The 14,075-nt window shown below is 46.4% G+C and overlaps 1 protein-coding gene across 6 annotated transcripts in view; it reads left to right on the top strand.

Moving 5' to 3' along the window:
- PPFIA1 (PTPRF interacting protein alpha 1) overlaps window positions 1-14,075 on the top strand; it is a 91,893-nt gene that overhangs the window by 41,330 nt on the left and 36,488 nt on the right. For 5 of the 6 annotated variants that reach the window (XM_064576047.1, XM_045893072.2, XM_045893069.2 and 2 more), the window contains 5 exons: window positions 291-425; window positions 1,848-1,931; window positions 4,663-4,794; window positions 6,117-6,179; window positions 13,886-13,965. In XM_064576047.1, coding sequence (XP_064432117.1) covers window positions 291-425; window positions 1,848-1,931; window positions 4,663-4,794; window positions 6,117-6,179; window positions 13,886-13,965 — 494 coding nt within the window. Of the gene's footprint in view, window positions 1-290; window positions 426-1,397; window positions 1,473-1,847; window positions 1,932-4,662; window positions 4,795-6,116; window positions 6,180-13,885; window positions 13,966-14,075 lie in introns of all 6 variants that reach the window. The other variant, XM_045893073.2, reaches the window with a different exon arrangement.

Below are 14,075 nucleotides of genomic sequence, written 5' to 3'. Positions count from 1 at the left end.
GGTTTTCTTTAATGCATGGGAACTTTTTGCTTTTTAAAGACTTCGTTGAAGATCTTTAAGAAGAGCAATACTTTGGCAAGAGGTGTTTTGCACATTGAAATCGAGCCCAGGAAAGTGGGTGTATATTCCTCGCAGGAAGAAAAGTTTTACTCTGAAGAAGCTACCAAAACAGTTGGCTTCTGTCAGAACTAATTTAGTAGATCTCTGCATTTAGATTTTGTTTCATTTTATTAAAAATAGAAACGGATAGAAGGTTGGCCACATTCTGATGCTTTGCCTTCCGTTCCTAGACTGAGGATAAAAACCGGCAGTTACAAGAGCGCCTGGAGCTGGCGGAGCAGAAGCTGCAGCAGACTTTGAGGAAGGCCGAGACGCTCCCCGAGGTGGAGGCCCAGCTGGCCCAGAGGGTGGCGGCGCTCTCCAAGGTGCTGCCTGGCTTTCGTTCGGGGTCCCATGGCAGGGTTTTGATTTTGACGGTGGTTGGTTCGTGTGCCTTACTTATCCTCGTTCCTCATGTCAGTGTGCCTAAATCCGTGAAAGATCTGTGTTCAGTGCTATTTTGTCTGAGATCGGAACGCTTTTTAAATGTCAGGAATCATCCCCTTTTTTGTTATCCCTACATTAATTTCCCTCCAATTTTGTCAGGGATGTGTACTGTTTCCAGTGGGCTTGATCTAAGGTTCACTGCTTTTCAGAGTTATTAAGTCAACAACTCAAAGCTCAAGATAGAGGCTTTGGATAAAATTGGGTAAAATAAGGGTAGGGGCGCCTGGCTGGCTCAGCCAGTGGAGCGTGCGACTCTCGATCTCACCATTGTGAGGTGAAGCCCCACGTTGGGTGTAGAGATTACTTAAAAAAAAAAAAAGAATTTTCCCAGAAATAGGAAAGTCCTATTCTCTTTTAAAGATAAAGTAAATTTATAATAAACGAATTTTTGAGTAATTCATTCATGGGTTCGACGAATACGGGCTGGGCGTGTGTGAGACACAGCCCTGCCATCCCAGTCCTCACATCTGCGGGGGTTGCCAGCAGGCAAGGACGCAGTGTCAAGCTGCGATGTGGTAGGTGCTGGGGTTGGGGGGTCCACGTGGGAAGAGGAAGCAGACAGTCCGTCCTTCCGGGGCCCAGGGAGCCTGTGGGAGCGCGCCCTTCGGTACTTCCATCTCACCTGGCTCCAGTTTGCTGAGGGCCCGGGTGAGAAGGGGGCAGGACAGGCCCAGGTGCTGTTCTTGACAGGTGATGTCGGTCGGTCACACGGCATCTGGCACTCCCCAGACCGTTCCTGAGAGCGAGGTCATTGCTAACAGCTGTAACAGCCTCTCCTTGGTGATCTGCGTGTAAAGTCTCCATTTCTTTTCTCCCCCTGTCATCTCTCCTGTCCCTGGTCGGCCTTGTAGTCTGACCTTTTGTCTTCTGGAAACTCTGCTGCTAAGGAAGCTAAACTGTTCGAACTCACTTCCCAGCTTAGGAAGGTAGCATGTGTGCATTGCTCTGTGGTGCTTGCTGCTTCCTGCTGTTCATGCTGACTGAGCACAGGCCGTCTGAGGGTGGGGAGAAAGCCCCACCTCCGGAGACGGGGCCGGGCTGGGGAGAAGCCCCTCTCCTCTGGCAGAGTCCGTCACCAGCACCGGCCGGGCCTCGGTCACCGGCGTGGGGAGGCCGGCTGCTTCACACTGTGACGCCTGAGGCCGCACAGGGTGTGTTCCCGGCGGGAGGAGAGGATGTCCACGCCAGCCGGTGGGAGAGCCCGCACAGAGCATGTGGTGCTTGTGGCTACCGCGGTCGCGCACAGCATGCTGGCACTGACGGGGGGCCGCCCGCCGAGCTGACGGTGTTTCTGCCGACAGGCCGAGGAGAGGCACGGCAACATCGAGGAGAGGCTCCGCCAGATGGAGGCGCAGTTGGAGGAGAAGAACCAGGAACTGCAGCGGGTACGTGTCCGAGCAGAAAGGCTGCACGCCGCGCACCGCTTGAGCACAGGGCTCAGGTAGGGGGAGGCGGTGCCTCGTTCCCCGCCTCTCCCCACCCAGATGCTGGTCCCCTTCTCGATTCCGTTAGGTGCAGCGTTAGGGGCCCCCTCCGCGAGCTTTCTGCTGGTGGGGGCACCCACCACATGAACAGTGTTATGTCAGCATTGGTAGCGGGGGAAGAGAGCGGTGCCCCCTGGGCAGTGCTGCCAGGGTGCGGGGACCCCACGTCCCGCTGCTCTGACGAGCTTGTCAGCGGAACTGCTCCACGTGCAGGTGGGATCTCACAGGTGCCCCTCAACCAAACTGGAGGTGCTGGCTGGGGGCCCCTGAAACTTAGGGGAAGGCGCGTCATCCTAGAGGATCAGTCTGCTCGCCTAGGACATGACATTGAGGTCCCGAATTCAGGTCACGGGCCTGACCTCCATCCTAAAATACTGAAGTATTGCTCCAGACATAAAGGCATAGGTCAGGACGGATATTCCTAAGAAGAGGAAACCCGAAATTGAGCTGTGATAGAGAGGACGTTCATGTCCGTTGAGTCCCCGGAGAGTTTTTGCTGGAGGAGTTGCTCAAATGTCAGTGTGGACAAACCAGGAACAGACTGGGCCGTAGCCCCAGGCAGCTGGCACCTCGCCATAGGCTGTCAGTCAAGGCCATCGGGTTTTGTTTTCACCAGAAATGTATGTGCTTGGCCAATGGTTGCCGAGGGTCCCACACGAGCGTCTGGGAAGTGAGGATTCTGACTCCCATCACAGGACTGCGTGTTGGTCAGCCCCTGCCCCCCGTCACACACGCACACGCATGCACACAGGCAGGCGCTCGCCTCTTAGAGAATTAGACTTTGGCTGTTTCGGGGGTGCACTTCGTTACTTTTCAGGACTGGATTGTCGTTTGAAAGGACAGGTGTTGAGATGGGGATTCTTTTATAACTAAGGCAATTCAAAGTAAACTTTTAAGCTGTTTTGCTTTAAAAATACTCGAATGCTGATTCCTTCTTGTGGGGTGTGCTGGGTCGTTTCCAAATGATGGTAGTTGCTGTGGGCGAGGCGTGATTCTCTGTGCTCTCTCTCATCCTTGCAAGAAGACAGGTGCCAGCACCCATGTTTTGTAGATGAGGCCAGAGCACAGAGGATTTGACTCTCTTGCCCAGTCTGTGGTGCTTCCTTGTGGGCTCACTCCTCCTACGTGGGCAGTGCGGCTGGAGGGCCCATCTCTATCCCGTCACCCCTGCCGTCCACCCGGGACAAGCCCCTGAGCCCTGTCCCCTGGCCCAGGTGATGCTCTCAGTGACCGTCCTAACTGCTGCCCTGAGTACTTCTTGTTCCCACGCCTCAGGTTTCGTCTTCCTTCCGGAGAGGGGGCAAACACAAGCTCTTTAAACCAGGAAATGGATGATGGTTTGATAAACACAGACCTATCAACTTTGTTACTGCATTTTTAAATTCCTTGAGGCAATTAGTTGTAATCTTTGAATGTAAGTTTTCATTACAGAACATTCGGGTGATGTAAGAACATAAAGAAAAACAGGTGAAAGTCTCTGTTGCCACTGAATTTTTTCCAAAATTTTCTGAAATTTTGCTATGTAACTTGATTCATTACCCCCCCCACAAAACCAGACCCAAGCTTCTGTTTATACACGGGAAAATTCCTCCCCCTTCCCGTGTGTAAATAAGCTGATCCCCTTAAAAATATGCTCGTTCCTGCATGTAAATCTGCCTTCCGAGTCATCTGAGAGTTAATAACTTGTGACATTCCCGCGGCCCCATGAGTGCTTTGTTCAACAGAAATAGTGGGACCTTCTAATTAATGATCTTGGGGACTTGTCCCTGCATTTCTCTGCCGATACATCAGTGCTGGTGCACGAGTGGCCCAGGGATGGCAGTGGGAGAGGCCAGCCCGGGCGGCACACGAGCGAGTCACACCATTGGTCTTTGGCACTTCGGAAATACTGATCATACCCTTTTTCTTTTGAAAAAAGTTTTAAATTTAAATTCAATTTAGTTAACAACATAGGGTACTACTAGTTTCAGAGGTAGAGTTCAGTGATTCGTTGGTTGCATGTAACACCCAGTGCTCATGACATCACGTGCCCTTAATGCCCATCACCCAGTTACCCCAGCCCCCCACCGCCCTCCCCTCCAGCGGCCCTCAGTGTGTTTCCTAGAGTGAAGAGTCTCTTATGGTTTGTCTCCCTCTCTGGTTTTGTTTTATTTTTCCCCCCTTTCCCCTATGTTCATCTGTTTTGTTTCTTAAATTCCACATGAGTGAAATCATATGGTGTATGTCTTTCTCTGACTGACTGACTTCCTTTAGCATAATACCGTCTATCTAGTTCTGTCCACGTCATTGCAAATGACAAGCTTTCATTCTTTTTGGTGGCTGAGTAATATTACACACACACACACACACACACACACCCCGCATCTTCTTTATCCGTTTATCTGTCACTGTTGGGAATGCAAACGGGTGCAGCCACTTTGGAAAATAGTATGAAAGTTCCTCAGAAAGTTAAAAATAGAGCTACCCTATAACCTAGCAATTGCACTACTGGGTATTTACCTCAAAAGCTATAAACATAGTGATTCAAAGGGGCACTTGCACCCCAATATTTATAGCAGCAATATCCACAATAGCTAAACTATTGATCATACCTTTTTTTGAAGTTTGTAAACTTTTGTTTCTTCTCTCTTAGGCAAGGCAGAGAGAAAAAATGAATGAAGAACATAACAAGCGTTTATCAGACACTGTTGACAAGCTTCTTTCTGAATCCAATGAGAGGCTTCAGCTTCATCTTAAGGAGAGAATGGCTGCTCTGGAAGACAAGGTGGGACATTGAGAACATGCCCCGGAGGGCCCCCACCCTCCACAAAGAGAGTGTTCACACTCTGCTCCTGAGGAGTAATGCAGAACAGTGGGTGACAGACATTACAGAAAGTAGAAATTATTCTTTGACGTGGAAACAGGACAGACTGTTATCCACTCACTGAATTGACTTCCAGTGTCCTGTCCTCACTTGACATGTGTGTGTTACTCTCAGTCTAGAGCAGAAGTCTGTAAACTGGGTCTGTAAAGGGCCAGAATTGTAAGTATCATAGGCTTTTATTAATTGTGAATATGTGTAAAATAACCTCATGCTAGTCAATAATTATCACAAAAGTAGCCATAGACCGTAGGTGACAAGTGGGTGTGGCTGTGTGCCAGTGACCCTTGATTTCCAGCACTGGGCAGTGGCCGGATGTCATCTCCTTCACCAGCCCTGCATGAAACTGTGTTCATCCCTCAGCCGTGATGCTCTTGCTTCGGGGGCTAATTTCTGTCCCGCTTATGAAGATGACAGTGTAGGAGCCTAGTGTTATATAAGGGGTTTAATCAGCTGAAAACAGACATTCTCCTTTTCCATCTCCTGCCTTCTCTCTTTTCATCTGGTTTGGAAAAAGTCTGAGCCTGGGCTCTTACAGCTGTCATCTTGGAAATACCTGAGCTGTAACCGGAGTGAAGGAGTGTCCTAGAATCTATGTCAGAGAAGTTCTGATGGCAACAGTTGGATTCCAGCTTGATAAAATCTATTCTGGCTACAGCCATGTCCCTAAAGATGGGCCCCAGAATCTTCCCTGAGATTGGCACTTGGAGTCATGCTCATTTCGGAGACACCAGTGATCACTGCTGATTACATGACACATTTGTTTTACGTAAAACCCATTATGAAATGCATAATTACCACGTAGGGTGGTTACCGCACTTCTCCTTGATCAGTGGGCCAGCCTTCATGTAGGAATGTCTTTATCTTAGATTTGAATTATACATTTGAAACTTACGTCAGGATTCCCAAATAACTGATGAATTACAAAGCCTAAAATCTAGTACAAACTGGTTTAACTGATTAAAATAAGATTACTCCGTGAACTCGTCATTCTTACATTTAGAAAATAGATGGGTGAAGAAATTTTACACGGACTCATTGTTAAAGATTGTGACATCACTGTCCGCATTCGCTCTGTGGGCGTGTAGGCCTGCTCATTGGTGTGGTCCTGTGACCCATTACTTTTCTGTGGTACCGTATTATTTTACACAGAGGCGTGGCCATACTTGTATTACGTGGAACATTTTCAAGAACCAACAGTAAAGTACTGTCTATATGTTTTTCAGAATTCTCTATTGAGAGAAGTTGAAACTGCGAAGAAGCAGTTGGAAGAAGCACAACATGATAAGGTACTTTCCTCTCTAAATCCTTTGGAGAGCCGCTGAGACATGAGTGGAGCAGAGTTCAGGGCTGCTACAGTGGCTGCAGATGTGCTCCAGGGGTCACAGTACCCCCGCGGCAGTCCGCTGCCATGAGCTTTCCAGCGGTCCTATGCGGGCGTGGTTCAGGATTCGAGTCCTTTCTGGTTCGTTCGAAAGCGAACTGTTCCTGTAAACTTCTCATCTAGTGCAGTGCTGACCAGCAGGAGGTTAACATGAGACGTGTGTCATCTAAAATATTCCCGAAGCTGCATTTACAACCGTAAAGAGAAGTGGGTGAAGTTAAAGTTTACTTAACCCGATACGTGCATGTGGCACGTGGCTACTGCGTGGGCCGCACGGCTAGCGAGCTACTGGGTGACCTAAGAGTTCTGTCGGTTTTGCTCACTGTTCTGCGTGGGCAGAAGTGAGGCTGGGCTACAAATGCTCTGTGCAAGACAAAAACAAAACAGAGAAGTATGCACAGTAGAGCGTGAGCATCGTTCTCCCCACCACCCAAAAAGTTCTTCTTGCTACAAAATTAGTAATTATTAATGGCTTGGTGTTTATCCTCTAAAAGCTGGCTATGACTGAGACCTAACAACTCTTTGTCCACTAGGGTTTATGCAGTTAATTTGGTGATCTGAGTGTTTATGTTTACTGTAGGACTCTTGGAGAAAACTTGATCAAAATTAAATGTTGGGTGTTTGTAACTGCTAAATTTATCCTGTTGTGGTTATGCTCAGCATTTGAGCACATGTGATGCAAATCATTTTCCCATATTTTGTAATAGACTCATCATTAACCTACAGCGTTCGGTCTGTTTTGGGTGTACGGCACATGGACGCACGAGTCTGTACGTCACTCAGTGCTCACCACTGCAGTCACCTCCCGTCCCCAAACAGCATCACTGTAGGATCACTGGCCGTGTGCCCTGGGCTGTACTCTCCATCCCCGTGACTTACTGATTGTGAACTGGAAGCTTATACATCTTCACCTCTTCATCCCCTTCATCGATGCCACCCCCACCCCAGCCACATCCCCTCTGGCAACCACGAGTGTGTGCTCTGTGTTTAAGAGTCTGTTGATGCAGGAAAAAGATGGCGGAGGAGTAGGGGACCCTATTTCAGCTGGCCCCCGGAATTGAGCTGGATAACTACCAGACCCCTCTGAGCACCCACGAAACCAGCCTGAGATGTAAGAAGATCGGGATCTCTACAAACAGAATATCGCAGGCAGTTGGTTGTGAGGTACGAAGCAGAGAGCTGTGATCCTGCGGGCAGATATCGGAGGATAAACGGCAGCGGGAGGGTGCCTGGCCGTGGGGATCCTACACCGCCAGTGAGTGACAGCCTCACGCGCTGCCGACGGGCACAGACTCACAGACCGGTAGCGTTGGGAAAGGACTTTAAGGCAGCCCCCGGGGTGGAAAACCAGACCGGCGGGGTCGTGCACATGTGAACTGCAGCCCCCCCAAACAGAAACCAGAGCGACAGTCACGCGCACGCGAACTGCAGCCTCTGAGACGGAAACCCGGTGCACCCGGGTCGCACCGGTGAACTGCAACCCCCGGGTTGGAAACCCCAAGCGGCGGAGTCGCGCACGTGAACTGGGAGCGGCTGGCGGTTTTAGAAGCACAAAGGGCAGAGACGCGCCCCGACCTGGAGGCAGGACTGGGAGCGCTGCGGAGGGGCGCACAACCCAGGATGCTGCAGTTTATAGCAGCACGGACAGAAACGGAGACAGTGTGGCCTGAGAGCTCACTGAAGAACAGACTGAGGTCTCTCTGCTCTGAGGCAGAGGGTTGGAAACGGTCTCTTCTGCTCTGACTCGTGGAAGAGACGCGGAAAGCCGCCAGGGAAAGGCGCCTGAGAACAAAAGCCCCAGAGACTGATTCCCACTGAGCCCATCCCCCGCCACAGGGGCGCAGGGCAACTCTGCCCAAACAGGGTTGCCTGAGTAACAGTGCGGGAGACCCCTCCTGCAGAAGACAGGCTGGGAAAACAAGAGGCCAGCAACCCTAAGGTCCCAAGAAAACAGGTGCATCTTGCTTGGGTTCTGGTCAATAATTTGGACTCTATACATTCCCTTAAACACCCATCATCAGAATGACTAGGAGGAGGAGCCCCCAAAACAGAAAAGACTCAGAGATTATGACTTATGCTGCAGATTTACAAATGGATGCAGACATAACCAAGATGTCAGAGATGGAATTCAGGCTAGCAATTGTGAAGACAATGGCTAGAATGGAGAAATCAATTAATGGCAACATAGAGTCTCTAAGGGCAGAAATAAAAGGTGAATTGGCAGAACTTAAAAATGCTATCAGTGAGATCCAATCCAATCTAGATAATCTAACAGCTAGAGTAACTGAGACAGAAGAGAGAATAAGCGATCTGGAAGACAGTATAATAGATAAAAAAGGAAAAGAGGAGGCCAGGGAAAAACAACTCAGAATCCATGAAAATAGAATCAGAGAAATAAGTGACACCATGAGGTGTTCCAATGTCAGAATAATTGGAATCCCGGAGGGAGTGGAGAGAGAGAGAGGGCTAGAAGATGTATTTGAGCAAATCGTAGCTGAGAACTTCCCTAATCTGGGGAATGAAACAAACATTCGAGTCCTAGAGGCAGAGAGGACCCCTCCTAAGATCAAGGAAAACAGGCCAACACCCTGGCATGTAATAGTAAAACTTGCAAATCTTAGAACCAAGGAAACCATCTTAAGGGCAGTTAGGGGGAAGAGATTCCTTACGTACAGAGGGAGGAACATCAGAGTAATGTCAGACCTATCCACAAGACCTGGCAAGCCAGAAAGGCCTGGCAAGACATATTCAGGGTACTAAATGAGAAGAACATGCAGCCAAGAATACTTTATCCGACAAGGCTTTCATTTAGAATGGATGGAGAGATGCAGAGCTTCCACGACCGGCAGAAGTTGAAAGAATATGTGACCACTAAGCTGGCCCTGCAAGAAATATTAAGGGGGGTTCTATAAAAGGAGAAAGACCCCAAGAGTGATCTACAACAGAAATTTACAGGGACAATCTATAAAAACAACGTCTTCACAGGCAACATGATGACAATTAATTCATATCTTTCGATAATCACTCTCAACGTGAATGGCCTAAACGCTCCCATAAAACGGCACAGGGTTGCAGATTGGATAAAAAGACAGGACCCATCCATATGCTGTCTACAAGAGACTCATTTTGAACCTAAAGATACATCCAGACTGAAAGCGAAGGGATGGAGATCCATCTTCCATGCCAGCGGACCTCAAAAGAAAGCTGGGGTAGCAATTCTTATATCAGACAAATTAGATTTTAAACTAAAGTCTGTAGTAAGAGACACAGAAGGACACTATATCATTCTTAAAGGGTCTATCCAACAAGAAGATCTAACAATTGTTAAATATCTATGCTCCCAACATGGGAGCAGCCATATACATAAGCCAACTGTTAACCAAAATAGAGAGTCATATTGATAACAATACGTTAATTGTAGGAGACCTCAATACTCCACTCTCAGCAATGGACAGATCATCTAAGCAGAAAATCAACAAGGAAACAAGAGCTTTGAATGATACATTGGACCAGATGGATCTCATAGACATTTACAGAACATTCCACCCTAAAACAACAGAATACTCATTCTTCTCGAGCACACATGGAACTTTCTCCAGAATAGACCATATACTGGGTCACAAATCAGGTCTCAACCGATACCAAAAGATTGCGATTATTCCCTGCATATTCTCAGACCACAATGCTCTAAAACTGGAACTCAATCACAAGAAAAAATTTGGCAGAAATTCAAACACTTGGAAGCTAAAGACCACTCTGCTCAAGAATGTTTGGGTCAACCAAGAAATCAAAGAAGAACTTAAAACAATTCATGGAAATCAATGAGAACGAAAACACATGGGTCCAAAACCTATGGGATACTGCAAAGGCAGTCGGTCCTAAGGGGGAAATACATAGCCATCCAAGCCTCACTCAAAAAAAACAGAAAAATCCCGAATTCACCAACTAACTCTACACCTTAAAGAACTAGAGAAAAAGCAACAAATGACACCTAAGCCACACATTAGAAGAGAAATAAATAAAATTAGAGCAGAAGTCAATGAATTAGAAACCAGAAACACAGTAGATCAGATCAATGAAACTAGAAGTTGGTTCTTTGAAAGAATTAATAAGATCGATAAACCACTGGCCAGACTTATCCAAAAGAAGAGAGAAAGGACCCAAATTAATAAAATTATGAATGAAAGGGGAGAGATCACAACTAACACCAAGGAAATAGAAACAATTATTAGAAATTATCATCAACAACTATATGCCAATAAACTGAGCAATCTGGATGAAATGGAGGCCTTCCTGGAAACCTATAAGCTGCCAAGACTGAAACAGGAAGAAATCGACAACCTGAATAGGCCAATAACCAGTAACGAGATTGAAGCAGTGATCAAAAACCTCCCAAAAAACAACAGTCCAGGGCCTGATGGATTCCCTGGGGAATTCTACCAAACATTCAAAGAAGAAAGAATACCTATTCTACTGAAGCTGTTTCAAAAACTGGAAACAGAAGGAAAACTTCCAAACTCATTCTATGAGGCCAGCATTACCTTAATCCCCCAACCAGGCAAAGACCCCATCAAAAAGGAGAATTTCAGACCGATATCCCGGATGAATATGGATTCCAAAATCCTCAACAAAATCCTAGCTAATAGGATCCAACAATACATTAAAAGGATCATCCACCACGACCAAGTGGGATTTATCCCCGGGATGCAAGGGTGGTTCAACATTTGCATATCGATCAGTGTGATAGAACACATTAATAAGAGGAGGGAGAAGAACAATATGGTCCTCTCAATTGATGCAGAAAAAGGATTTGACAAAATACAACATCCTTTCCTGATTAAAACTCTCCAGAGTATAGGGATAGAGGGAACATTCCTCAAGCTCATAAAATCCATCTATGAAAAACCCACAGCGAATATCATCCTCAATGGGGAAAAGCCGAGAGCCTTTCCCTTAAGATCAGGAACACATCAAGGGTGCCCACTCTCACCACTGTTGTTCAACATAGTACTAGAAGTCCTAGCAACAGCAATCAGACAACAAAAAGAAATAAAAGGTATTCAAATTGGCAAAGAAGAAGTCGAACTTTCTTCTTTCGCAGACGACATGATACTTTATGTGGAAAACCCAAAAGGACTCCACCCCCAAATCACTAGAACTCATCCAGCAATTCAGTAATGTGGCAGGATACAAAATCAATGCACAGAAATCAGTTGCTTTCTTTCTTTCTTTTTTTTTTTTTAAGATTTTATTTATTTATTTGAAAGAGAGAGAGCACATGAGAGGGGGGAGGGTCAGAGGGAGAAGCAGACTCCCTGCTGAGCAGGGAGCCCGACGCGGGACTCGATCCCGGGACTCCAGGATCATGACCTGAGCTGACTCCAGGATCATGACCTGAGCTGAAGGCAGTCGCTTAACCAACTGAGCCAGCCAGGTGCCCCAGAAATCAGTTGCTTTCTTATACACTAACAACACAACTGTAGAAAGAGAAATTAAAGAAACGATTCCATTTACAATAGCACCAAAAACCATAAGATACCTCAGAATAAACCTAACCAAAGAGGTAAAGGATCTATACTCTAGGAACTACAAAACACTCATGAAAGAAATTGAAGAAGACACAAAAAGATGGAAAAACATTCCATGTTCATGGATCGGAAGAATAAACATTGTTAAAATGTCTATGCTAGGGGCGCCTGGGTGGCTCAGTCGGTTGGGCGCCTGCCTTCGGCTCAGGTCATGGTCCCTTGGTCCTGGGATCAAGCCCTGCATCCGGCTCCCTGCTCGGTGGAGAGCCTGCTTCTCCCTCTCTCTCTGCCTGCCTCTCTGCCTACTTGTGCTTTCTCTCTCTGTCAAATAAATACAATCTTTAAAAAAAAAAAAAAATGTCTATGCTACCCAGAGCAATCTATACCTTCAATGCCATCCCGATCAAAATTCCAACGACATTTTTCAAAGTGCTGGAACAAACAATCCTAAAATTTGTATGGAATCAGGAAAGACCCCGAATCGCCGAGGAGATGTTGAAAAAGAAAAACAAAGCTGGGGGCATCACGTTGCCCGATTTCAAGCTATATTACAAATCAGTGATCACCAAGACAGCATGGTACTGGCACAAAAACAGAGATACAGACCAGTGGAACAGAATAGAGAACCCAGATATGGACCCTCAACTCTATGGTCAAATAATCTTTGACAAAGCAGGAAAAAACATGCAATGGAAAAAAGACAGTCTCTTCAATAAATGGTGCTGGGAAAATTGGACAGCCACATGCAGAAGAATGAAACTCGACCATTCTCTAACACCACTCACAAAGATAAATTCAAAGTGGATGAAAGACCTCAATGTGAGACAGGAATCCATTAAAATCCTAGAGGAGAACATAGGCAGTAACCTCTTTGACATCGCCCACAGCAACTTCTTTCAAGATACATCTCCAAAAGCTAGTGAAACGAAAGCAAAAATGAACTTTTGGGACTTCATCAAGATAAAAAGCTTCTGCACAGCAAAGGAAACAGTCAACAAAACAAAGAGGCAACCCACAGAATGGGAGAAGATATTTGCCAATGACACTACAGATAAAGGGCTGGTATCCAAAATCTATAAAGAACTTCTCAAACTCAACACCCAAAAAACAATCAAGTCAAAAAGTGGGCAGAAGAGATGAACAGACACTTCTCTGAAGAAGACATACAAATGGCTAACAGACACATATGTTCATCATCATTAGCCATCAGGGAAATCCAAATCAAAACCACACTGAGATACCGCCTTACACCAGTTAGAATGGCCAAAATGGGCAGGGAAAGAAACAACAAATGTTGGAGAGGTTGTGGAGAAAGGGGAACCCTCTTACACTGTTGGTGGGAATGCAAGTTGGTGCAGCCACTTTGGAAAACAGTGGAGGTGCCTCAAAAATTGAAAAATAGAGCTACCCTATGACCCAGCAATTGCACTCCTGGGTATTTACCCCAAAGACACAGATGTAGTGAAAAGAAGGGCCATATGCACCCCAATGTTCATAGCAGCAATGTCCACAATAGCCAAACTGTGGAAAGAGCCGAGATGCCCTTCAACAGATGAATGGATAAAGATGTGGTCCACATATACAATGGAATATTACTCAGCCATCAGAAAAGATGAATACCCAACTTTTACATCAACATGGATGGGACTGGAGGAGATTATGCTAAATGAAATAAGTCAAGCAGAGAAAGCCAATTATCATATGGTTTCACTTATTTGTGGAACATAAGGAATAACATGGAGGACATTAGGAGAAGGAAGGGAAAAATGGGGGGAGAATTGGAGGGAGAGATGAACCATGAGAGATTATGGACCTGAGAAACAAACAGGGTTCTAGGGGGGAGGGGGGATTGGTTAGCCCAGTGATGGGTATTAAGGAGGGCACATACTGCATGGAGCACTGGGTGTTATACGAAAACAATGGATCGTGGATCACTACGTCAAAAACTAATGATGTATTGTATGGTGACTAACATAATATAATAAAATTAAAAACTACAAAAAAAAAAAAAGAGTCTGTTGATACAGATCATTTTGAATCCTGAAAGAGATGGCTACAGTGGATGTCCTTTGCTCTTTTTTAGGATCAGCTTGTCCTAAATGTGGAAGCACTGAGAGCTGAATTAGACCAGACAAGACTGAGAGGCGCGCCCCTTCATCACGGGTATGACATGTACCAGTTCACGGAGATGTTCCAGATGAGGCTGAGGGCCGCTTCCCTTTGCCGTGCGTATGACCCGAACCAGCCCGTAAATACAGACTAGATGAACCGTG

This window comes from Mirounga angustirostris, unplaced genomic scaffold (genome assembly GCF_029215605.1).
Source record: "Mirounga angustirostris isolate CCGP_5_RB_7025 unplaced genomic scaffold, mMirAng1.0.hap1 SCAF_13, whole genome shotgun sequence".
Taxonomy (NCBI): Eukaryota; Metazoa; Chordata; class Mammalia; order Carnivora; family Phocidae; genus Mirounga; species Mirounga angustirostris.
Note: the sequence above shows the minus strand (reverse complement) of the source record. Positions and strands in the feature narration are given on the sequence as shown.